General features: G+C 36.2%; 1 protein-coding gene across 6 annotated transcripts in view; it reads right to left on the bottom strand.

Annotated features, from left to right (window-relative positions):
- Window positions 1-24,686, bottom strand: part of METTL25 (methyltransferase like 25) — a 155,033-nt gene that overhangs the window by 129,987 nt on the left and 360 nt on the right. For all 6 annotated transcript variants that reach the window (XM_078449645.2, XM_078449643.2, XM_078449644.2 and 3 more), the window contains exon 2: window positions 316-480. In XM_078449645.2, the coding sequence (XP_078305771.1) occupies window positions 316-480 (165 nt within the window). The remainder of the gene's footprint in view (window positions 1-315; window positions 481-24,686) is intronic.

Here is a 24,686-nt window from a genome sequence, read left to right as displayed (position 1 = left end):
AAAATTTGAATTAAGAATATAAATAAGAAGATGACCCATAGAACATTATTAAAAATGTTCCTTGACAGAAAACACAATTAACTACAAAGGAAAGGACTGATAACTGAACTACAATGTAGGAAACAATGGGGAGATCTGTAACTAAGTTATTCTGTATAATTCATAAGAAAGATTGACACAAGCCAATCTATCAGTGCTCATGATAGAAAGTCTAACAATAAATTAAGAACACGTTGGAAAGATATACATATATGAACAATCTACTGCTTCTAGTACTAAAAAAATGCATACATACACATACACAAACACACCTACCAGTTCTCTGTTTTTGATTTCCTCGAAGGGCTGTAAGCAACTGTTCAAAAGGAGTACATATTCCCAAGTTTTGTACAGAATAATATCTCACAGCCAAAGCAAAGGCTTCCACACTCACCAGCTTCTGGGAAGTTTCACAAAATATTTGGGGAAAATTGGCAATACCTAAAAAAAATGAGGGTAAAAAGAAAAATGTTAGCAATAACTAGTTAATAGCTAACTTGGGTGAGATTTAAAAAATGAATGAAAAACACTGGATTTTTACAATGAATTACAATATTTCCATTTTGGTGTGAATTTTGAAAATATCTCTAATGACTCCATTATATTTATTATTTCGATTATTAGCTATTTGTAGCACCTGGTTTTCTCTTCGTGCTCACAATTATATATTTAAACTCTAAATTAAAATGAGTCTTTTTTTTTTTTTTTTTTGGTCCCAAAAGCCAAAAAAAAAAAGATAAAAGTTTAAAATATTGCTAAATTGCGGGTGCCTGGGTTGCTCAGTCAGTTAAGCATCCAACTTCAGCTCAGGTCATGATCACATGGTTCTTGAGTTTAAGCCCCACGTCAGGCTCTGTGCTGACAGCTCAGAGCCTAGAGCCTGCTTTGGACTGTGTCTCCCTTGCTCTCTGCCCCTTCCCCACTCGTGCTCTGTCTTTGTCTCTCAAAAACAAATAAATGTTAAAAATTTTTGAAAAAAAATATTGCTAAACTGTAGTCATTACATAATTTATGAACAGTCTGGCTGACCTGCGACTGTGAATTTAAAGGCAATCAGCCTGCATGCACTGCACGGTTATTCCCCGTGCACACTGCATGTAGAATGATGGCAATGTCCCCAATGGTATAAATGTTACTGTAAAAGAGCCCTGCATCATTTGCACCATGTAGAAATTTTGTGTGCATGTGTGTTCAGCGCACTATCAAGATGAGTTCAAAAACTACTCATGTTATATTCAGGTGAAAACAGTTCATTTTCTTCCCCTGGTCAGTTTTAAACCAGGCATTCTATAAGTTTATTATAGGAACTACCGATGATTTCCAAATGCTCACTCATTAAGAAGAGTATGGTCAACCGTCGTACTGTTTGCAAACATCGGGTACCTCTCTCTGTGTGAGGATCATGCATCCTTTTGAGCTCTAGTGTGGCCACATCTCACCAAAGTGAACTACGCCATTTTCAGACAGAAGTTTTAAGAGAATCAGAAAATTCACTATGCTTTCTATTCCCAGAACTGTAATCACTGAAACATGTGTCAAGATGGAACCTGAGTCCTTGAATGAGGATGACACAGACATCACCACTGTCAAACTATGCTACAACATATAGAAAAGTAAACTTCATTCTTTTTAGTGACTGAGTTTTTAGGTTTATTACTGCAGCATAAGCTCGCCCATTCTAATGGGTACACGTATGTACACTGACAGATTTGCTTTTTATTTGTTCAATTTCATTTGTCTAGGGCCATTTTCAGTACATTTAATGTATTTAGGAAGCTTACAAAAAGGGCATTCCAATTTGTCTTTAGTGGTTCAAATAAACTCTTCAGATAGATTGGTCTAATTAAGTTCATTCATTGAAAATTACTTTAAATAATTAAAAAAAAACCCACACATCCAGTGTTTAAATGAAGTATTTAAAATGTTCACCTTACGAAATCACTTCTCAGCCTTTTGGCTAAGACCAAGTGTAGTAAAATGTTCACCTTACAAAAGAATGGTACAATCCAGGAAACAACTTTGGTTCTCCCAGAGAAACCAAACTATATGCTACGAAGTCTATTCTAGCATAGCTGACCCTCCATAGTTACTTGTAAAATTATAAAAGGTTATTTAAACACAAAGAATAATGATGCTCCTGACAAAATTTAAAAGAAGAAAATTGATGGAGGCTCTCAGAATTCTAAATAAAAACTACATGTTTAGATAGTATCTTTTTGAAGTTAATTAATATCTATTAAGATGTTGGTGATAATGTTTACCATGTTAATTAATAAGAATATAGTTGGCAGAGACCTGTAACTTCCATTTCTGAATCAACAAGATAGAAATATAAGCTATAAAATTACTATAGTGGATTTATTTAAGCTATATTTCACGTATTATAAAGTTCTTTGGATATTTTACAAACTGAATTTACTAACACAGCCAAAAGAAATAAAATCCACATCAAAATATTTAGGCATGATACAGAGGGGAAAACTCAGTCAACTATTAAGTGAGACTCTCAGGTTTAAGGGCAGTCTCAACATCCCCAAGTTCCAGGGCAGCAATTTCTTAGAGTGTGATAGAATAAGAGTATTAAATCTCAAAGTGCAGAGGGACTATTATACTAGTCAGTTATTGGACAATGTTGCCAACAGAAAGAAATGTTGATGTTTCTGTTGGAAAAGTAAAGGTTCAAATCAACTTAACTATTCTACTGAAAATACTTGAAAAAAAAAATCCCAATCCAACCTGATCTAAATGTTGTTAATTTGCTTTCAATTATAGGCCTCAAAGTAATTTCAGAAATTTGGAAATCCAAATTACAAAACTATTATCTTTAGCAATGATTGCTTTAAACAAAAAAGATAGTGATCTGATTTAATCCATTAGTTTATGTTATTTAGGGTTACACCAGTTTATTCAGATAGTCTAGAATCTGTGAAAAATCTTTCTGAATTACAGAAATATTTCTAAAGATTCGGAGAGAGAGAGAGAGAGAGAGAGAGAGACAGACGTGTCATGTTCTTACCTTTGCTTCCATCTCTGAAACAGTATGTAAGAAAAGTTATGTGGCAATGGTAATAGTGTATGTGGTCCTCACAGTGCTTCTCTAAATACTTGTAGGAGCTTGGGTTTGGCAACTGGCAAAACAGAAACTACAGTGCTACTCAACTGATATTTACTTAATTATTAATTAGTTCAATTTTCTTACACAGAAAACTTTGTTTTTAAATTTGTTGCCCAATGTGCCAGCATACTATGTGGCTTGATTATTTTGTAAATGTCTCCCCCTACTGGAAGCACCTGTTCTGCTTGATTGCATGCTTTAACTCTTATTTTTGTACACCTAGATCACTATTCCACAGAAATTTCTTATAATGTAGATTAATTGGGCATGAGAGAGCAAGGGGAGCAAAGAGATGGGGAAAAGCTATTTTCTGTAAATATGAGATCAGGGTATCTCTAAGAATCTTTAAAAAAAACCAGCAGAGATCAATACACAAGGAAAGATAGAAAAGTCATATATACATGTTGGATTATAAAAATCTCAAGGTAGAGAAATGAATAATAACACTTCAAAACTAGAAATAGAAATATTCAATCAATATATTTACCTTGTACATATTTACATTTAATAAATAAAAATAAAGTTTCAAAAATAAATGTCTGTTATTTTACCTGAATGTTATTTAGCACTTTAGGGAAGACAGAATACTGTTAGGATTCACAATAAATCAACATTATAACTAACATTTATTGCTCATATGCTATGTGTCAGGCACCGTGTTCAACAGTTTACATTTAATGGAACAGTCTAATGAGGTGATTACATAGTGGCCTCATCCCCATTTACAGAGTAAGAAACTGCAACCTAGAGAGCCAGGTTCACACACACACCAAATGGCAAGGCACGTGAACCTTGCTCACAAATCTCACTTTGATTAGCATGCCACAGCAGTCAATTCAGTGGGCAACAAATGAAAACAGGGAAGACAGCAGTTAAAACCGCTCGGCAAATCTGACGGTCTGAATCAGGTCTAGCCAGAACTCCCTCTGGCAGAGGTGCATACCATGCATGGTAATATCTGAAGATGGCTCATATTCACTTTGCTATGTTCTTAATTCTTTCACTTTACTTCCCTCAACACCTCCCTCTACTGGAAATTATTTTAAGGTTTCGAAAAATTTAAAAAGTAACTTTGACACATAGAACAACTGATAAGTCTCTGAAAAGGAAATAATGAGGTTTTATAATGAGATCTTGTTGTAGTATCTATTTCTAAAAACAAAGCAACCCGACTCCTTCATGCCATGCTAAGCCAGCACTCAGCTGTAAAGCAACACCTTGGAAAGCAACAACACCTTGTACACGGAAGGCACTCAGTAAAGAGGGGATGAATGGATGGATGAATGAATGAATGAATGAATGAAAGAAAGCAACACTTTAATACACTCACTATTGCAGTATCACCAGCTATACTAGGAGAAACAAATTCTAAGATTCTGTGGTGGCAGTGATCACGGAGGCCAGTGGGAGGACTTCAGTAGCACTGCTGAGCCTGTTAGAATAAAATCTCATCTGAGCCCTAATGACTATAATCATAAGGTGAGACAAGAGCAATTTAGAACATTTAGAATGTGATACAAGATAGAATATAATTATGTGCTAAATTTTGAGGTTTAACTGTGTTATAGGAGTTAGGACAAAGGTCACTATTGCTATTACACAGCCTAGACCTGTCCCATGGTCCAGAATGTCAAGAAAAAAATCAACAGTGCCCTCTTAATAATCATCTTCAAAGGACATGGAAATGTCTTATATTCATTTGTACATGAATATCCTACAGATGCCTCCAATTCAAAAGGCTCAAAACTGAACTGAACATTCTCATGCTCTTTAAATAATGTCTTGTTTAATGTCCTTGCTCACTCAGTGCTGAAGTTTTTCCATCATCTTAAATGCTCCCTGTGCCCTTGATCCACATATCTAGCCACTCATCAATATTAATATAAAAATGTCTTTCATTGTGGAATGAATCTCCCCATCCCATCCCCCATCATCACCACAAGGGTTCAAACTCTATTAGTTCCCACCAGTGCTACTGCAATAGCTTCACAGGTGATTTTTTTCTGATCGATAAAACTGCCATAAGCATAATAAGTGCTCAAAAGTGTTGCCTGAGTTCAATTGAACATGTTTTCTAAAATAGAAATTTACTTACATTCAATGCAAATTTAATTACATATTGTAAGGCTATAACTTCCACAACAGACTTAGGCTTTAATCTTTTATACTTGTTTAGTAGACTTCAAACCAAAGTTAAAGTCTGTCTTGCTGAACTGTGAAAATTATAGATAGGATGTTTTAAATTTTATGAATGTTTGAGTATCTCCATAATCCTGTCATTTATATAAGGAAGAAAATAAAATACATAATGTTTTTTTTTTTTTTAATTACTTTATATCATCCAATTATGTCTAGGAAACTTTTTGCATATGCTACTTCAGGGCAATTTCTGGTTGCATATGAATTGAAACAGTATGTCATTCAACATGTAAACCACACTCTCAGAAAGCATAAGGTAAAATTAACAAAGAATTGACATTCATGTTCTCACTATGCCAATATTAACATCATACTGAATGTTTAAAGTACATGTAACCATTTCAAAAGTATTTTCACATTTAACTAGTTATTTGTGACAATAAAATTAAATATAAAAATGGGAAAAACTAACCACATATTTTAACTGTAAGAGACCATTTTCATAGTTTAATTTGAAGGCAAATAAAAATATTATACAAAAATATAGCAATTTAGAAACTGATGTGGTAAATTAAAAAACAACAACAACAAAAAACAAAACAACAGCAAAAAACCCTGATAAAAAGATCAACAATTCCAAGGTGTTTTCTATGTGTGAGGTAATAACTAAACCTCAATAAAGCTAATTTGAGATTCAGTTATGGGACATGTGTCTTAGCATTTACAAAGCATATGGACAACAAATGATCAATGAGGATTCCAGGGGCACAGAAATCCCCAGTGACAATTCTGAGACGCCACATAGGATGTGCTTACTCAGGTCTCTGCACTTGTTTTCAACTCTGTCCGAGACCATCTTCTCCAGGTATTTTCATGGCTCACTCTCACTCCCTTTAGGTCTGTGCTCAAATGTCACAATTTCAGTGAAAATTTCTCTGATAACTCTGTTTAAAACTGCAACCACGGGGCACCTGGGTGGCTCAGTCAGTTAAGGGTCTGACTTCAGCTCAGGTCATGATCTTGCGGTTGGTGAGTTCCAGCCCCGTGTCGGGCTCTGTGCTGACAGCTCAGTGCCTGGAGCTGCTTCAGATTCTGTGTCTCCCTCTCTCTCTCTCTCTCTCTCTCAAAAATAAACATTAAAAAAAAATTAAAAAAAAACTGCAACCACATTCAACCCTTACCCTCTCTGATCTTTTTTTTTTTTTTTTTTATAGCACTTAACACCATCTGATGTTTATAGCAAGTAAGATCCAAGAGGACACAGGTTTTTATTCATTACTGATTCCTCAGAACTTAGAATAATGCTTGGTACTTAAGTAAGTATTCAATGAATAAATGAATGAGCAAGAACTAGGTTTAAATTCTGTTTATCAGACTGTCTATCCCTGTGCGGCCATGAGTGATTTATTTATCTGCTCTAAGATTTGATTTATCCATAAAATGGGAGGAAAATACATATTTTATAATGTCATTAAAGAATACACACATACATATATGCATACAAATACATGTGAATATGTACACAAGAATTTGATGTATTTACACACATATGTGCATACATGCATACACACACACATATATACATATCACTTAATACAGAGCCCAGAACACAGTAAGCACCCCCCAAACCATGAATCTAAACTAAGTAACTAAGTATACTTAGGGTTTTGTCAGAATAGAAGGTTGAAAACACACAAATGTTTTTAGGTCCAGAATACCATATAGGATACTATGAAAGAAACCAAAAGAAAGATCAATACACATACCCAGTTCCTAAATGTGGAGCCTGCTGGGAGAAAAGAGGTTTGGGTCTGGAACTTAGGTGCAAGACCTCCATCATTAGAATGAAGGCACAACTAGGGACAAGTGAGCTGCAACTTGAGACACAACAGAGGAGTCCAAGAGCCAACCCTGGGTTCCGCATTCTAGGCAGGATGACAACAAGAATTACTCAGTGTTGGGACCCCAGTGGTTAGCACTGGCTACCACTATTGTAGCATCAGCTTTAAAGTATAGGAGAGAATTCTAATACTAATGATATTTCTCACTGAATTTAATGTGAAATTTGACAGGTAGGTTACAAGCTTGACTATGCCTTAAAGACCCGATGTAGAGTTTCAAGTTTATTAAGTTTTAATTTTCTATTACTGAAAGTCTCTATTTTCAGAAAGTAACCAAAGCCAAGAGATAGATTACTAGAAATCCAACCACTTAAAACTCCATTTAAAATCAGAAGTATTTAAAAGTAAATTAAATAAATATTTGTAAAGATTTTCTAAAGAATAAATTTTAAATTTAATAAATCAAATATGATTTTATTACCAAAATACAAAATTAATTCCGAATTGCAAAACTTTAAAAATTGGTGTTATAATTGTACAGGATACTTTAAAAATTGACCAGTAAGTGCTTTGAAATCAAACTCTGGTCACTTGTTCCTACCACAGATGTCTCATTTCCTATTCGACTGTCACTTCTTAGTATCACTTTAGTCTCTACCGCCCACAGTGCTTCAACAATGTTAGTATCTTAGTAACTAAAAATACCATTGACCTCTTACTGAGAAGACCAATATTTCTTTTCTACACATTGACTTGGACCTAGATTTCCACGCTTTCAAAAATAAAGAAGGCTTTCCAGTTTATTATTTGAGGCAGGACACACAAAAAGCTTTTGTCCCAAGTACACTGTAATTATAAGCATAATTAATAACTAATAGCACATCTTAAAAGGGTAAAATTAAGTCACACCTCTCTCTTCAAATTATACTTTTTTTCCATTATGCATTTCATTAACTTCAGCTTAATTTCATCTGCCATTGTTAGCTAAACCCCATTACTTACACTTCAACATTAATACAAAATAAATGTGTCTATTCTACTCTTAACTCAGTTATTATCATTTGCCAAGTAGAAGCAATACACAAAAGGAATCTGCATTAAGCATACACTTTCATTTATCTAGTTCCTACCATATCTCAGGCAGATCTTATTCTTTACTTAACTTTTGTGTTTATAATTAACCAAATCAAATCAATTATTCTTTAGGGATCATTCTTCAAGGTGGCTGCAAACAGAGCATAAACAAATAAAACGTCCACCTAAATTTTAAATTCACCATTTTGTTTTCAATAACAAAGAGGGAAGAATTGAGCCTCAGTAACTGTCATTGGTGCTGCCTAGAGACACTAGAGCTATCTAGAGCTGATTAGAGATCATCTAGAGCTGAATCTGAAATGGAGCATCCCCTAAAAAGAGGAAGGACTATTTCCAACACTTGATATTATCTACAATTGCTAAATTATGGAAACAGCCCAAGTGTCCATCGACTGATGAATGGATTAAAAAAAGATGTAGTGTATACGTACAATGGAATATGAGCCCTAAAAAAGAATGATATCTTGCCATTTAAAGCAATATGAATAGGGCTAGAAATATTAGGCTAAGCGAAATAAGTCAGTCAGAAAAGACAAATACCATATGATTTCACTCATACGTGGAAATTAAGAAACAAATGAACAAAGGGGGAAAAAAGAGAGAGAGAGGCAAACCAAGAACAGACTTTTTTTTCTTTCTGTTTTTTTAAAGAAATAGACTGTTAACTATAGAGAACAAACTGATGGTTACCAGAGGGGAGGTGGGAGGGAATGGGGGAAATAGGTGATGGGGGTTAAGGAGTGCACTTGTGACAAGCACTGGATGATGTCCAATGTAAGTGTTGAATCACCATATTGCATACCTGAAATTAATATTATACTGCATGCTAATAAACTGGAATTTATATAAAAACTTCTTTAAAAAGGACAAAAATAACTTTTTCTAAAAAGGAATAAAGACAGACTGTGCAATGAAGACTAGTTAAATTAATGTTGGAAAATATATAAATCGCTAATAATAAGGAACAAAAAGTTACCAGAAAAAGTGAAGAATGAGCCCAAGTGTTGGTCTAAATGAAAAAGAATTCAAAGAAGTTTGTAATACTATTAACACTTTCAACCAGTGGTTCTTACCCTGAGATCTAAGAGCTAAAGAAGCCTGTGAATCACCTAAAGCTGTACATAGCTTTGCGTCTAATTATGAGCATAGATACCCTATTTTTTTGAGGAAGGGGTTCTATAGCATTCATTTAATTCAATATTTTAATGGGACTTGCGACCCAAAAGATTAAGAATCACTCATTTTACTATTTTTTTAACCTTTATGTTCCCAAATGTAAATATTATAACATGTAATTCAACCAAGTATTTTTCGTCTGCTTCTAGAGATCATTTTAAATGTTCAAAACATGAAAACTAAGTAGTGACTACCAAAATAACCTAGGATTATTCTTTTTTTCCCCCCATTAGGAGAGAGCTATTAATTCTTAACATGAAATTTATATTTTTAAAGTTAATCTAACTTTGAAAAATAACCCTTTCCTTTCCAGTACTTTTATTATTTAACAGATCCTCAGTGTTGATGATCTAAGTTACTAGGCTGGCTTTTTTAGATAATTCCCATCTAAACAAAACAAGTAAATAATTTAAGGTACCAAAACATATAGATTAGTCTATTCCATTTGGCAAAATATATGTTAACAATAATAAATGGTTTTAAATAAATTTGCACAATCTAAATTTAAATCTCTAATAAAAAAGGCAAGATTGTTACTTGTTTGCAGAATCCCAGAGACATCTCAAGTGATACAACAACCTGATCCAGGAGAAGAATGAACCACATATTTTATAAGCTATATTACAAAACTGTAGTCATCAAGACAGTATGGCACTGGCACACACAAAAAAGTGACACACATATCAACGGAACAGAATAGAAAACCCAGAAATGGACCCACAACTATATGGTCAACCAATCTTTGACAAAGCAAGAAAGACTATCCAGTGGAAATAAGAGTTTTTCAACAAATGGTGTTGGGAAAACTGGACGGTGATATGCGGAAGAATGAAACTGGACCACTTTCTTACACCATACCAAAATAAATAAGTCAATGAAAGACCTAAATGGAGACAGGAAGCCATCAAAATCCTTGAGGAATGCACAGGCAGAAACCTCTTTGGTCTTGTCTATAGCAACTTCTTACTAGACAATGTCATCAAAGGCAAGAGAAATAAAAGCAAACATGAACTATTGGGACCTCATCAAGATAAAAAGCTTCTTCACAGCAAAGGAAACAATCAACAAAACCAAAAGGCAGCCTATAGAATGGGAGAAGATATTTGCAAACAACATATTTGATAAAGGGTTAGTATCCAAAATCTATATAGAACTTAATAAGCTCAACACTCGAAACACAAATAACCCAGTGAAGACATGAATAGACACTTTTCCAAAGAAGACACCCAGATGGCTAACAGACACATGAAGAAATGCTCAACATCCCTCATCATCAGGGAAACACAAACCAAAACCATGAAGAGATACCACGTCATACCTGTCAGAATGGCTAAACTTAACACAGGAAACAACAGATTTGTAGAGGGTGTAGAGAAAGAAGAGCCCTCTTACACTGCTGGTGGGAATGCAAACTATACAGCCACTCTGGAGAATAGTATGGAGCTTCCTCAAGAAACCAAAAATTGAACTACCTTATGATCCAGCTATTGCACTACTATGTATTTACCCAAAGGATCCAAAAATACTGATTCAAAGGGGGTACATGCTCCCCAATGGTTATAGCAGCATTATCAACAATTGCCAAATTATGGAGAGAGCCCAAATGTCCATCAATTGATGAATGGATAAAGAACATGTGGTGTGTGTGTGTGTGTATTTCTCTCTCTCTATATATACACACACACACACAATGGAATATTACTCAGCCCTAAAAAAGAATGAAACTTGCCATTTGTAATATATTTGTAAAGACATGGATAGAGCTGTGAAATAAGTCAACCAGAGAAAGACAAATATCTATGATTTCACTTATATGTGTAATTTAAGAAACAAAACAGATGAACATATGGGAAGGGGGGCAGAAGAGAAGAGAGAGAAACAAACCACAAGGGACTCTTAATGATACAGAAGAAACTATGAGGTGACAGAGAGAGATGGGTGGGAGGTGGGCTAAATGAGTGATGGGTGCTAAGGAGTGCACTTGTTGGGATGAACACTGGGTGTTGGATGTAAATGATGAATCACTGAATTCTACTCTTGAATCCAATATTGCACTATATGTTAACTAAAATTTAAATTTAAGAAAGGGGAATTTTTTTTTTTAATTAAAACTTGAAATAGAAAAAGTAAAATAAAATATAAAGTTGATAGATAAAAAATTAAATAAATAAATAAATAAATAAATAAATAAATAAATAAAAAGTAAACTTAAGTCAAATACACATACTAAGTGAAAGGTGGGAGAAGGAAGATTGAAAAGAACAAACGGGCGCCTGGGTGGCTCAGTCGGTTAAGCGCTGACTTCGGGTCAGGTCACGATCTCACAGTTCATGAGTTCAAGCCCCGCATCGGGCTCTGTGCTGACAGCTCAGAGCCTGGAGCCTGCTTCAGATTCTGTCTCTCTCTCTGCCCCTCCCCCACTCATGCTCCGTCTCTCAAAAATCAATAAACATTAAAAAATTTTTTTTTTAAAGAAAAAGAACAAACGAGGCGTCTGGGTGGTGCAGTCGTTTGGACGTCCACCTTCAGCTCAGGTCATGATCTCACGGTTCGTGAGTTCAAGCCCCACGTCAGGCTCTGTGCTGACAGCTCAGAGCCTAGAGCTGGCTTCGGATTCTGTGTCTCCCTCTCTTTGTGCCCCTCCTCCACTCACATTCTGTTCTCTCTTTCAAAAATAAAGATTAAAAAAAATAAAAAGAAAAGAACAGAAGTAGAAATATTTTATACAAGTTTAAGTTTGCCAGATTAAAAATGACCCTCCTCCTAAAAAACAATAATTATTTCCAGATAATTTAATAATGGAATTATACTTCCAAATCTGTCTTTGGTGGAAAATACTATAAAGTATTAAGCAGTATTAAAGGTTTATAAAAGCAGGTGTTGTAGACAAAAGGACAGATTCACTATGTTTAGATAATGGCTTCATACTCAACAGATGCAAAGAGCAGTCAATTAAGAATAATAATCTTTGAGAAATAATTGTTGACAAAGAGCCAGCTGTAATGAAATTCTGAATACTCTAAAAATAGTTTTAAAATAAAAAAAATAGTTGTCATGATACATTACCTCACTAAGATGGCATAAACATTCTTAAGAAACACACAGAGAAGAATAAAACAATAAATGAGGAACAGCTTAACATGCCAGGAGGGAAAACTAGAATTTTATTGTGGAGAATGATAAAAACTTGTGGAAGCAATACAACAACTGAAACACACACAGCTGGACATTTTAAATTTCAAATACAAAGAATGATGAAAAACTTACTTGGGAAATGAAATCAACCAGTTTTGGATAAAAGCACTGTCACATAGCTGGAAATTAAATAATAAAAATAGATAGATAGATAGATAGATAGATACAGAGACAGACAGATAGATAGATATAGAAAGGAGCACCTGGGTGGCTCAGTTGGTTAAGCCTCTGACTCTTGATTTTGTTCCGCTCAGGTCATGATTTCATGGTTTGTGAGATTGAGCCCCGTATTGGGCTCTGTGCTGATAGCATGGAGCCTGCTTGGGATTTTCTCTCTCCCTCTCTCTCTCTCTGCCCCTCCCAGACTTGTGCATGTGTGTGCTCACATGCATGTGTGCATGCTCTCTCTCTCTCAAAATAAACTTTAGATAGATTGATAAATGGTAAATTAAGCATTTTCTTGGGCAATGCTTAGAACATAGGACTTTCACAGATCACACAGTCTAGAAAGTATAATTTTCAGACTAAATGAGAAGAAACTAGAGTAAAATTCTGCTTAGAAAGGAAAACTCCATTCATCTTTCCATTTTGTTTTATACTATAATCACCAATATCTTTTATCTTTCTTATTGGAATGTGAATTTTTAAAGGCAAAGATTATGCCCAGTTCACTTTTGTATTCAAGCACAACACCTAGTACCATGTTATACTAATAAAATCTTAAATAATATTTGTAAAAAGTAGAATACAGACACCCAGAAGTTGTAAAGTGTAGAGACTACTGACCTTTCTTATCTTAATTCCAATAATGACTACAGCAAATTTTGAATACTGAATTTGTAGAGGGGAGAGACAAGATGCTCAAGGATTGCTTAGTCCTTTCTCTCACTTTTCAACTATCAGTAGGGTTAAATTCATTCCAATCACATTTGGTCCTTATAGCCTAGAGAAGTGATAATTCGTACTACCCAAATAAAACATGTAAACTGATTCTAAAAATATGAAGCGGTAGATAAATGGTTGAGGAGCAATGAATGTGAAATCTTAAAATCTCCATTTGGGTGACCTTAAATACAATATATCTAAAACTAAATGCATTATTTCCCCCAAAGAATTCTTTGAATTATCTTTGATTCCTCCATTTCCCTAAACTCATATAAATATCAGTCACCAAGAACTACCAATTTTCTCTGCACAAATTCTTTTAAAAATCATCACTTCCTTTGCATTTCCATTGCTATCATCTTGTCCCAGGCCAACCCTCAACTCTAGACTATCACAAAGGTGATTGTTGCCCCATGGAAGAATGATTCCAAACAGTTTAGCAGACTAGTCTCCAGAAATTGGCTGCGATATTTTTTTCAGACTTTACTCTTAGCTATTTAAAAATTTTATGAATGCTCTGCTCTCTGTTCCTGTCTATGTGTTTTATAGTTTTCCATATTTACCCTTCTGCTTACACTGCTCTACCTACTGGAATGTTCCTATACTCTATCCTTAGCTATATTAAATTTAACACATAGACAATGAGGACCAACTCTGTGGTGCTAACCATATGCTAGAGACCAGAACTCATATACTAGTAAGGTCGAAAGAAGCAAGTCATTCTAACACAACATGCTAAGTGCTCTAATAAAGGCAGAAATAAAATATACAAATAATTAGTTTTGTTATTAATGTAGTATAATTTGATCTGGGCTTTGAAAAAAAGATGAGAAATAAATGTATTGTTACTAAATATTTGAGGTGGGGCAGAGGATTGCACGAACAAAATGAGGGAGGGGAAAAATACATGGCACACTAAGGGAACAAGGCAGCAGAAGTACAAGGTATACGAGCAGAGATAGAACCCCAAGAGAAGTACTGGTAATACTATACCACTCCTTTCTACCCCCTCCCTTCAACTTTGGTTGAAAACATACCTTGAAACTGAGAACTAAAAAAAATAAAATTAAAAAAAAAACAAAAAACTGAGAACTGACATCAAATTATTTCAGCCATCTTCATAATTAAAGTTGATGTGGAGTCAGATCATGTAGGGAGTTCAATCATTTATTAACTTGGATGACCCAATAATGACTGGTCATATGTTTTTCTATCTCAAGATTCAGGTTGACTCACGCCCTCAACATGATCAGGGATTTAACAGCAGGGACTAATAAGGTCTGTAGATAAAACTTTTAAATCATTACATTCCCTAGGATTTGAGAACTAGGAGACACCCTAGATCACTTTTAGTCAAGTGATCCATAACTATTTTTGGTTGTTCGGAAACAAACTCCTAAATTCACTTTCAGGGGGTACAAGAAAACTGACTGAAGGACACAAACCAAGAGTCATAATCTCTAGTACTTTGGGGGGGGGCTGGAGAAATTATTTCAGATGGAGATGCTTGCTAGGGGATGAAGATAACACTTGAAGATATAAAGGGAGCTTTCTGCCACACAGAGATGTGGAACAAAATAGCCAGATCTGATTTTTTTTTTCAAGAGAAACTACAATCCCAGATTTATGGTGTTTGTGTGCATGTGTATATGTTAAATCTGTCAATTTTGAAATGTTGGCTGGAAAAAAACAAACAAACACTTACTGGTCATGTAAGACATTTGTATAAGCCACATGAGATTGGGGGGCAGCTATTTTCCACCTCAGCCACTGAGGAACACCTCAGGTGTTACTTCTTATATGAGGAAACTAGGGCCTACGGTTAAATGTCTGTTCAAGACACACAGCTAATCAGACTTAGAGATGGATTATCCAGGTCTTCGGACTCTGAGTCCAGTCTGCCTCTATCTGAGGGGAGTAGAATATAGGGAAGATTAATAATATTTATTAAATGCCTACTCACGTGGTAGGTTTTAACATATATCTTAATTACTTTTACACAGCCCCTATAGGCAGGAACTATGATTCCCATTTTTCATATGGGAAAACTAAGGCTCAAAAGCTGAACCAAGTTGCACAAAATGATACAGCGCAGCAGTAAAGTATCAGAGCCAGGATTCAAAACTAAATGTGATGACCACAAAACCTATACTCATTCCATGCTACCTCCTATTTGCTTACATTAACAATGAGGTTCCAACAGAAGAGGAGACAGGCGATAAGGCCAGAAGTTGAAGGACTTTATTTTGCAGGAAATATAGACCTACTGATGACTTTTGAACAGATGAAGGACAGGACCAGAAGTACGATTCTGGAAGATAATTGGAAAGCAGTATGAATGGAAAGGCAACTGAAATATAGAGTCTGAAGGCAAGAATAACAGCTCAAAGTTATTGCTAAAATTCTGCTGCAAGACTTAAAAAGGAGGAAATTAAACTATTTGCTACGGGAATGGGAAGCAGCAGATGCAAGAGAAATTGAGGGAGAAGAGATGACAGATTATGAGCCTGAGTAACAGGAAGAATGTTAATGCCATTTATAGAGAAGCCCTTTAACCACTGAGGTGATGAAGTTATAAAACAAAAATAAAGGCAGACCCTAGCAGTTATGAAGGCATGTAGGCAAGCAGGGTTTGGGTCTTGTGTGTGTGTGTGTGTGTGTGTGTGTGTCTGTGTGTGTGTGGGGGGGGGGGGGGGGCGGTTTGTAAACCAGGCAAAGAATCTAAATCATGATAAACCAAAAAGATAGGTTACTATTAACTGCAAGCTTCCAGTGAAAGGTTAATGATTTGACAAAATTTATATAAACAACATAAGATGAATATCTAAACATATAGAAGGCACTCAAATTTATTCTGACCAGCTAAACATAAGCATAATTTAAATGGAACGAGGGGAGGGGCGCCTGGGTGGCTCAGTCAGTTGAGAGTCCGACTTCGGCTCAGGTCATGATCTCGCGGTCCGTGAGTTCAAGCCCCGCATCGGGCTCTGTGCTGACAGCTCAGAGCCTGGAGCCTGCTTCAGATTCTGTGTCTCCCTCTCTCTCTGACCCTCCCCCATTCATGCTCTGTCTCTCTCTGTCTCAAAAATAAATAAACATTAAAAAAAATTTAAAAAAATAAATAAATAAATGGAACGAGGGGAAAAAAAGCGGGAAATGTAATAATGAGAGATATCTTCATGAACTTTGTTGCACTGAACATGTTAATTATGGAAAGATATGGGGGATGGGGGCTCAAAACTTGGGGAGGATGTATTAAAAACTAGAATATAAATTCAGTTCTAAATGGTCTCATCTAAAAGGAACAATCTGAAAGCACCTTCTATATATCAAATAAGCAAAGTACGATGACAAATCACCCTGGGTTCCCAGATTTGCTTGCTTTGTTGCTCTCCCTTACTTATAATTGCAGTAGCAACCCAGGGACAGGGCTGACACTTGCCACTATCTTGTGGTGTCATATTATTTCCACACTTGAGGTCTCCTAAAAAGATCCAGAAAAACTGAAAAAGGGAAAACAGAGTTCAGGGAAATACATAAGGAAAGTGAATGAATAAAAGTTGAATACAACAGAGTAAAACAGATGACACTAATTATTTCTGTTTTCTCATTTTCTATTTCAAACACATTTTCTGGCTTCATATGTTTTAAATTAAATGTGAACACAACGTCAATACACCACAATAACCACCATCACCACCACCAACAAAAACTACTTAGGATGGCCAAGAAGAAATGTAATCTATTAAGATGCAATAAAAATAATTTAAGAGAAAGCTCAACAAAATAAAAACCTATCATAGCCATACACGTTCTGCGTTGTTCAATTAAAATGATAGTAAATTAATTACACAGATGCTCGCCAAAAGGAACCAATTCTCAGCATCCAATCCTAGTAAGGATCGTTTCAGTGACAATAATAAGAAACAGGAGAAGCAGCATATGGCCTCAAGAACCTGGAAGCAGAGAGTCAAGAGAGGCCCTGGAGGTTCAGGCAGGGTCTTAGAACAGCCTTGGGCTTTGGCAGTCACCAAGGACAGCTTGGATTTCCTGTGAGCTGAATAGGTTTTCCCCAACAGATTCTAAACAAAGTTACAAGAAATGAAAATATGCATTAATACACATTGATAAATATATTTATAAATATATTTAAGTATATTTAAATAAATATATTTATATATCTATATATAGGTAATCTATATTATATAATATAACCCATATCATTCATTTGCTAGGACACAGTCTCTTAATTTTAAAATTACAATTAGAACAAATAAAGACACACATTCTTAAAGAAAATTTTAATTAAGCTTGATAACTGGTTGAGCTGTCTCTGTAATCTAGATCTATTTCTACTTCGTAAAATATTTTGGCTACTCTAACTCAGAATATCATTTCCTTCTTGTGTTTTTGGAAGAATTTTCTAGACTTTGTGAAAACCAATAAATTTTCAAAGACCAAGAGATGGTACATTTGCAAATGTTACAGATTTATACATTCAGTCATTACTTCCCAATGACACAGCCTCGTTCCCTTGAAAGGGGCATAACAAAATCTTATCTCTTGAGATGAGACATAGGAAACCCCTTTGTCCTGAGTCAGCAAAGCATTAAAAAGCTAGTGCTTTTTCCTGCAGATGGTTAACCTCACCTATATATGTAATGACTTTTAGAAATTTTAATCTGATGTGATGCCTGTCTTGATTTTACCTTCAAATTCTCAGGGTATCTTATTGTAATTTGCAATGTATTGAATGAAGTACAACATTTTCACATAGTATATACACAGAGATCATACCAGAGACAATAGATGTCTAGTTCATTACCACATTTCAAGGGGTACCTTCAGTAACACTCATTATAGATCTATCCTTCACTTCATTCAGTCTTTAAGCATCAATTACTTCACTCATCTGTATCCCAGAAACTGTTCAAGTTGCTGAGTAGAACAGTGAAGAAAGCAAACACTGTTCTTGGTTTATACCTAGCTAATAATGTAGCTGCAACTACAGACAAGCCAGTGGACAATGACAATAGTGTGGCATTTGTTAATATGGCAGAGAATACAGGTTGTTATAGGGGACATTCACATTTCTAGAAGTTCCTGACAGTTTACTTCTTTTAAGGAAAGACTTAATTACACAATCACCACTATACAGTATCATCACCACTATCACCATCATCATTTATTAGCCACGATTTATTGTACCCATGCTGAATTTCCAGTTCTACATTGGGTGCTATAGTATATCATCTTTAATCTTTACTACAGCTCTGCAAAACAGGTAAAATTTTACTTCCGAAAAAGAAAAAAAAAAAGCTGTCACAGACAGATGTCAGCTCATAAGTGCCTGGCACTGACATACAAGTCACAGTCTTCTCTACTGAATGTGACAAGTGTCCCAGTACACCAATATCAGACAAGATCTGTGGCCATGACAACTCCATAGTCATGTCTGAGCACAGACAAAATCAAGGGCATGGTGCAAATGCAAAAGTGGTGAGAAATGAGGCCTTATGCCAACAGGCAGCAACAACTAGCCGCCAGTGTGAGGGAAACAACATGAAGGCAAATCCACCAGCCTCAATCAAGCCTTCAGCAGCTACGGCCCAGACAACATCTTGACTATAACCTCATGCGACCCCAAATTGGATCCACTCAGTCAATCTCCTAGAATTCCTGGCCCACAGAAACTGTGTGAGATGGTGTAGTTTTAAGTCACTTGTTTTGCAGCAACATATGACATTAATATAATTGTGTCAATATGTGTGTACTTCTCCAGTTAAAAATTTATGAGGTAGGTCATATAATTAAATATTCATTAATGCTATATTTTCCTTTAATTCTTAGAGATTATTCTTAGAGTTTATCTTCTTCTAGTTCTTTGAATAATCTTTTAACAGTCACTTAAATCCAACACCTGAGTTCAACAAGGATCAGCTCCTATTAAGTCATTCTTTTCCCCTTTGGTTACACTTTTAATTCTTTGAACATAGCTACTTAAATCCAACATCAGTGCTCACTTGGAATCAGTTTCCTAAGTATGAATCACACTTTCCCATTTCTTTGCACATCTAGTGAGTTTGGGTTAAAAAGCAGAATTGCAGGGAATTTGTTGTAGTGAATCTATTTTGTTTTTCTAAAGGTTTTGTTATGGTTGAAATTAACTCCTCTGGACTCCCAACTATGAAATCTATCTCCCTTCAGTGTGAAGCAGCTGATGTCTCTGCTCAATTGCTGATTTGCTACCCTGCCCCCTGAGGGTATCCCTGAACCTGTGCAGTGTAGCAGTCAGACAAAGATTTGGGTAGATTTCACAGACTGTGGGGTTCACCCTATGTTTCCAGGGCTCCCCAGCCTAAATTCCCACTTGCTAGCCCTGAGTTCTGCCTTTAGAATTCATGAATTCAAGCAGGCTCCTGATCTTTGCCACCCAAATTGTGTGCACTCTGGGGAACACACTCTTTCAAAGGGGCAGTAAATTTGCAAATCTTGTCAGAAGCTCTCTTTCAAAGGTTTACCATGCCCTAGTTTTGCCAGCAATTTTGCTGGATTCTGCATGTGACCTCTGCATGTGACCCAGGGATTGTGGCAGAGCTTGGAGCTTAGATCTCAGCCGTTTCTGTCCTGCTTCTACAATATATTCCTTAAATTTCCATCTGCTCTGATCTCTGAACTTTGTCATCACCACCTTGATGTGGTAAGGATGCAGCTTTCCACTACCAGATCTAGGGGGGCTTGGAGCACAAAAGAAAGCAAGAAAGCCATGAACTCCCAGTTCTTATCCATCAGTAGAAACCTCTATAATAAAGTCTTCTCAACTACCTTTCGTCATCTTCCCAAACGTTCCAGTAGTTGTTTTTTAATGATCTGGCCACTGTTTATCATTGTTGTTTGCTAGAGAAACTATCTGATCTCTTCAAGTTGCCATTACCTGAAGTTATTTTATTAGCTTCCTATCATGTCTTCCTGCTTCCATTCTCCCCTTCTAACAGTCTCTTCTCCACACAGAAGCCAGAGTCATAAATCACATATCACATAAATCATAAATCACATATTATACCCCACACAAAATCTTTTTTATTTTTAAAGAGAGAGTGTGTGAACAGGGGAGGGGCAGGAGGAGAGAGAGAAAGAATCTTAAGCAGGTTCCATGCGCAGTGCAGAGCCTTGTGCAGGCTCAATCCCATGTCCCCGGGATGATGGCCCTAGCAGTATGGCCTACAAAGTCCTATATAAAGTTATCCCAGGCCACCTCTCAAATCTTATCATTCACTAGTCCCACCTGGACCATTCTTCTGTGCTTTCAACACACCTAGCATATTCCAGCTTGGTACCTGCTCTTTACTTGGCCTGAAACACTCTTCCTCCACTTAGTTGTACGACTGGCTTTCTCCAAGTTTCTGTTCAAATTTTGTCTTGCTAGAGAAGACTTCCCTAATCACCCAATCTAAAATAGCATTTCTCTCTACCACACCATCCATCTTCTTTACCTTCCCTTCCATGCTTTGCTTTTCTCTATTGTGTTTACTGCCACTTGATCTCACTTATTTATGTTTATATATATATACCATATATACGCTTGGTTTACTATGGATCTACCCTCTCTTAAACATAAGCTCCATGTGGCAGGAATTTTGTTGCATTCAGTATCATAACTGTAGGGTCTAGAATAAAACCTGGTAGGTAGGAAGTGCTCAATAAACATTAGTCAAATAAATGACTGGGTTAAGTGCTGCTATTTGCTAGGCATTATTGTATCAACTCATGTTACTTTCATAGTACTCCATCAAATAGGCACTATACTTATCCTTATTACAGATAAGGCACCTAAGTACAAAGCGTTGAAGTCCAAGTTAACAAAACTAGTAAGAAGTGGAGCCAGGACTTGAACTCTGGCAGTCCTGTCTGCAAAGCCCATTGCATTAGTCTACTCTGGCTGTCATAACAAAATATCACAGACTGAGTGAGTGACTAAAACAACAGAAATTACTTCTCACAGTTCTGGAAGCTGGACGATGGAGGTGATGGCAGAGTTGGTTCCTGGGGAAACTTCTATCCTTGGCTTGCAGATGGCTGCATTCTGTGTCCTCATATAGATTTTCTCTGTGTGCCCTCTTGATGTCTCTTCCTCTTCCTGTTGGATTAGGGCTCCACCCTTACTGACCTCATTTAATCTCATCTCCTTAAAGGCCCTATCTTCAAATACAGTCACAATGGGGGGTTAGGATTCTAACATATGAATTTGGAGGACGGGGTCCCGATTCAATCCATAACACTTGTAATTTATGTCCATAAAATATAGTTATTTTCAGTATCTTTCCTTTTTATTTTAGAGAATTAAATGTTTCTTCTCTAATTGTTTTTAGGCAGACAGAGAAGAAACTTTCAGGACTCTGACCAGACCATAACATCACCTAGTAAGAGAAATCTACTAAAATAGCTACCCTGAGGATCTTCAGAAACAACTTGGGTCTCATAAAACACCAAAATGATTGGGCCAAACATCTGCTGGTGCACTTTTACACACTGTGCATTAACTCAAGTGAAGCTCTGGGAATTGTGTTTATTTGTAACTCCTCATACAGAATCAGCAGAAAACCCCACTTTATGTGGGTCCCTGATGGAAATCCTTTCCAATCTCCTTGGTGCTCCTTTAACACACCATGCATACTCCCACATCAGAGCCTATGCACTTCCTGTTCTCACTGTCTGGCATGTTTTACCTCCAGATAGCTTCATGACTCATTTTTCTCCTTTCTAGGTTTCTTTTCCAGAGATATCTACATGAATTCTTGCTGGAACAACCTATATAAATTGCAAACAAACTTTCCTCCTGCACTTCCTCTATTTATTCCTCCCTTCTCTACTTGATTTTCCTGTGGCATTAAAAATTGTCTCTCTTCCTTCTAGAATGCAAGCAAGATGAAGACGGGGTTGTTGTTTATTTGCTATTTCCCTAGCTCCTAGAAAAGCATGCCACACAGTAGACGCTAAGTGTTTGCTGAGAGAGTGAACAAACTTCCCCAAGGTTACAGAGATAGTGGTAGAACTGGAATTTGAATCACATCTGATACAAAAGTCTAAAAATTTAACTGCTAAATTATACTGTACATAGACATGTGATGTAAGTTTTAATAAGATACAAATATAGTCAAAAGAGCAAAAACCATTCTTCTATGACACAAACAACAGACTTCATATAGAGACAGAGAAAATGCCTATAGTTTTTCTTTGCATGAACAAAAATTAATATCCCTTACAACCATGAATTATAAAAATTCATTATTTTAATAGTAAAGGCAGCTGACCATCTGCACAAGTGAATATTATGTATAAAAGTATGCAGGGCCAGGTACTTTTCAAAAGTGAACAATCTGGTCTAGACTCCACTGTTGTTGGATAACTAAAAAATTGATTGTAAGGTTTTCCCAAAAGATAGTATTTTACTCCTAGCCCAAGAGAATGAGTAAGTGGTGTCACTCATTCATTCATTTACCAAATATTTATTAACCACTTATAGTGACTGGGCACTGTACTAGGGATACAGCAGTAAACAAAACAATTCTTATATTCTTAAAAGGGAAAACAATAAAAACAAAACAGAACAAAGGAATGTAGTCGTGTCATAAAAATGTTGGCTTTGATAATAGCCTTTGTAATTCACTCTTAGATAATTCAGAATAAACTTTCATTACAGTGAAGACCTCAGATGACGCAAGTTTGAATCTCCATTGCTGTGACCCTGATAAACTATTTCAAGTTGCAATTTCACAAAGAAGGGAAAACAGAACCCATCTTGCAAGCCTGATATGTTAAAAGAGAAAATATTCAAGAAAACACTTAGTACACGGTAGAGTAAATAATAAATATCAAATAACCCTATTATTATCATTAGGATGTGCAAACAATCTAATTCTTTTATTGTGTGAAAACCCATATGAAAGTCTTGGGCTTCATATTTAATTGCTGGGTTTTTTTTTTTTTCTTTTTTAGGAGCTACCATGAGTCATTCATTCATTCAACAAATGTACACTGAGAATTTAAGCCCTGTTACCAGGTGAGTACTGGGTATTAAGAGAGCAAACTGAAGAGATGTGTAACTTTTCTACAATGAACAGTACCTTTAAAGAAACCAGTATTTACCTATTACAGGAGGACCCTCTAGTGGTACTTTGTATTTCGGAGAATGCTCAGTGAATAAAGTTCACTAGTAAGTGCAAAGTTGGGAAAGCCTAGTAGCAAAAGGGAAGAAATTCCAGAAGCCTGACGGTGTCCTGTCATCTCTGCTTCTAACATGTACTCACCTCAGTAGAATCTAAATTTCTCCAAGGCAAGAAACCCAAGAGCCTACAAAAATTCATGGCACACAGTAGATACTTTACAATTTTCACGTGAATTGGTACATATTTCGGGTATATATTTCAGGTCTTCACTACTACCATCCTATTCCATGACACAGGCATCTCTTTCTTGTACTACAGAAATGGCATTCTAACTGGACTCTCACCTTTTGCTCCATTAGTCTGTTCTTCAAACAATTATTAAAACTATTTTTTTTTCAAATATAACTTACATTAAGTCCCCATATTGACCAAATGACTCCAAAGTTTTCCCATCACACTTAAAATTTCAGAGGACTGGAGATCCTGCGTGATCCGGCCCCTGCTTACCTCCCTGACCACACCTGCCATTTCCCCACGCCTGGCTCTAGACACTCAAGCTTTTCTACAGAACCTCAACCAGTCCTGCTCTTTTGTGCCTCTGGGCCTCTTTGGTTCCTGAAATCCTTTCCTGTGGCTCACTGCAGGCTGGCGCCTTCTCCTACTTCTTAGCACCTAAATTAGAGCAGTCTCCTCACACAATCGCTATCACATCTGTTTTCATTTATTTTTTCTTGGCCATTATTATTTTAAATTATCTTGATGTATTTCATAAAGGGTTGATTTATCTTCTGCCGTTTCCACTTGGAATCTAAAAGCATTGTCCGTCTTGTTTCCCACCATTCAAAAACTTTTTGTTGAATTACTCAAAGAACAACGCTCCTGCACGATTCCCTGTCTCTTTAAATTTGGAAAATACACAAGCACCCAAGGACGATAGAGATAACCCGGAAGAACGTACCAGGCCCACCCTGCCACGAACCCGACCCCGCTTCCGCTGCCCCGAAGCGAGTGCCTCCCGGCCCCGCCTCTGCCCGC

Source organism: Panthera onca, chromosome B4, assembly GCF_046562875.1.
Source record: "Panthera onca isolate mPanOnc1 chromosome B4, mPanOnc1 haplotype 2, whole genome shotgun sequence".
In the NCBI taxonomy this organism is placed as follows: Eukaryota; Metazoa; Chordata; class Mammalia; order Carnivora; family Felidae; genus Panthera; species Panthera onca.
This window is presented reverse-complemented; position numbering and strand designations above follow the sequence as displayed.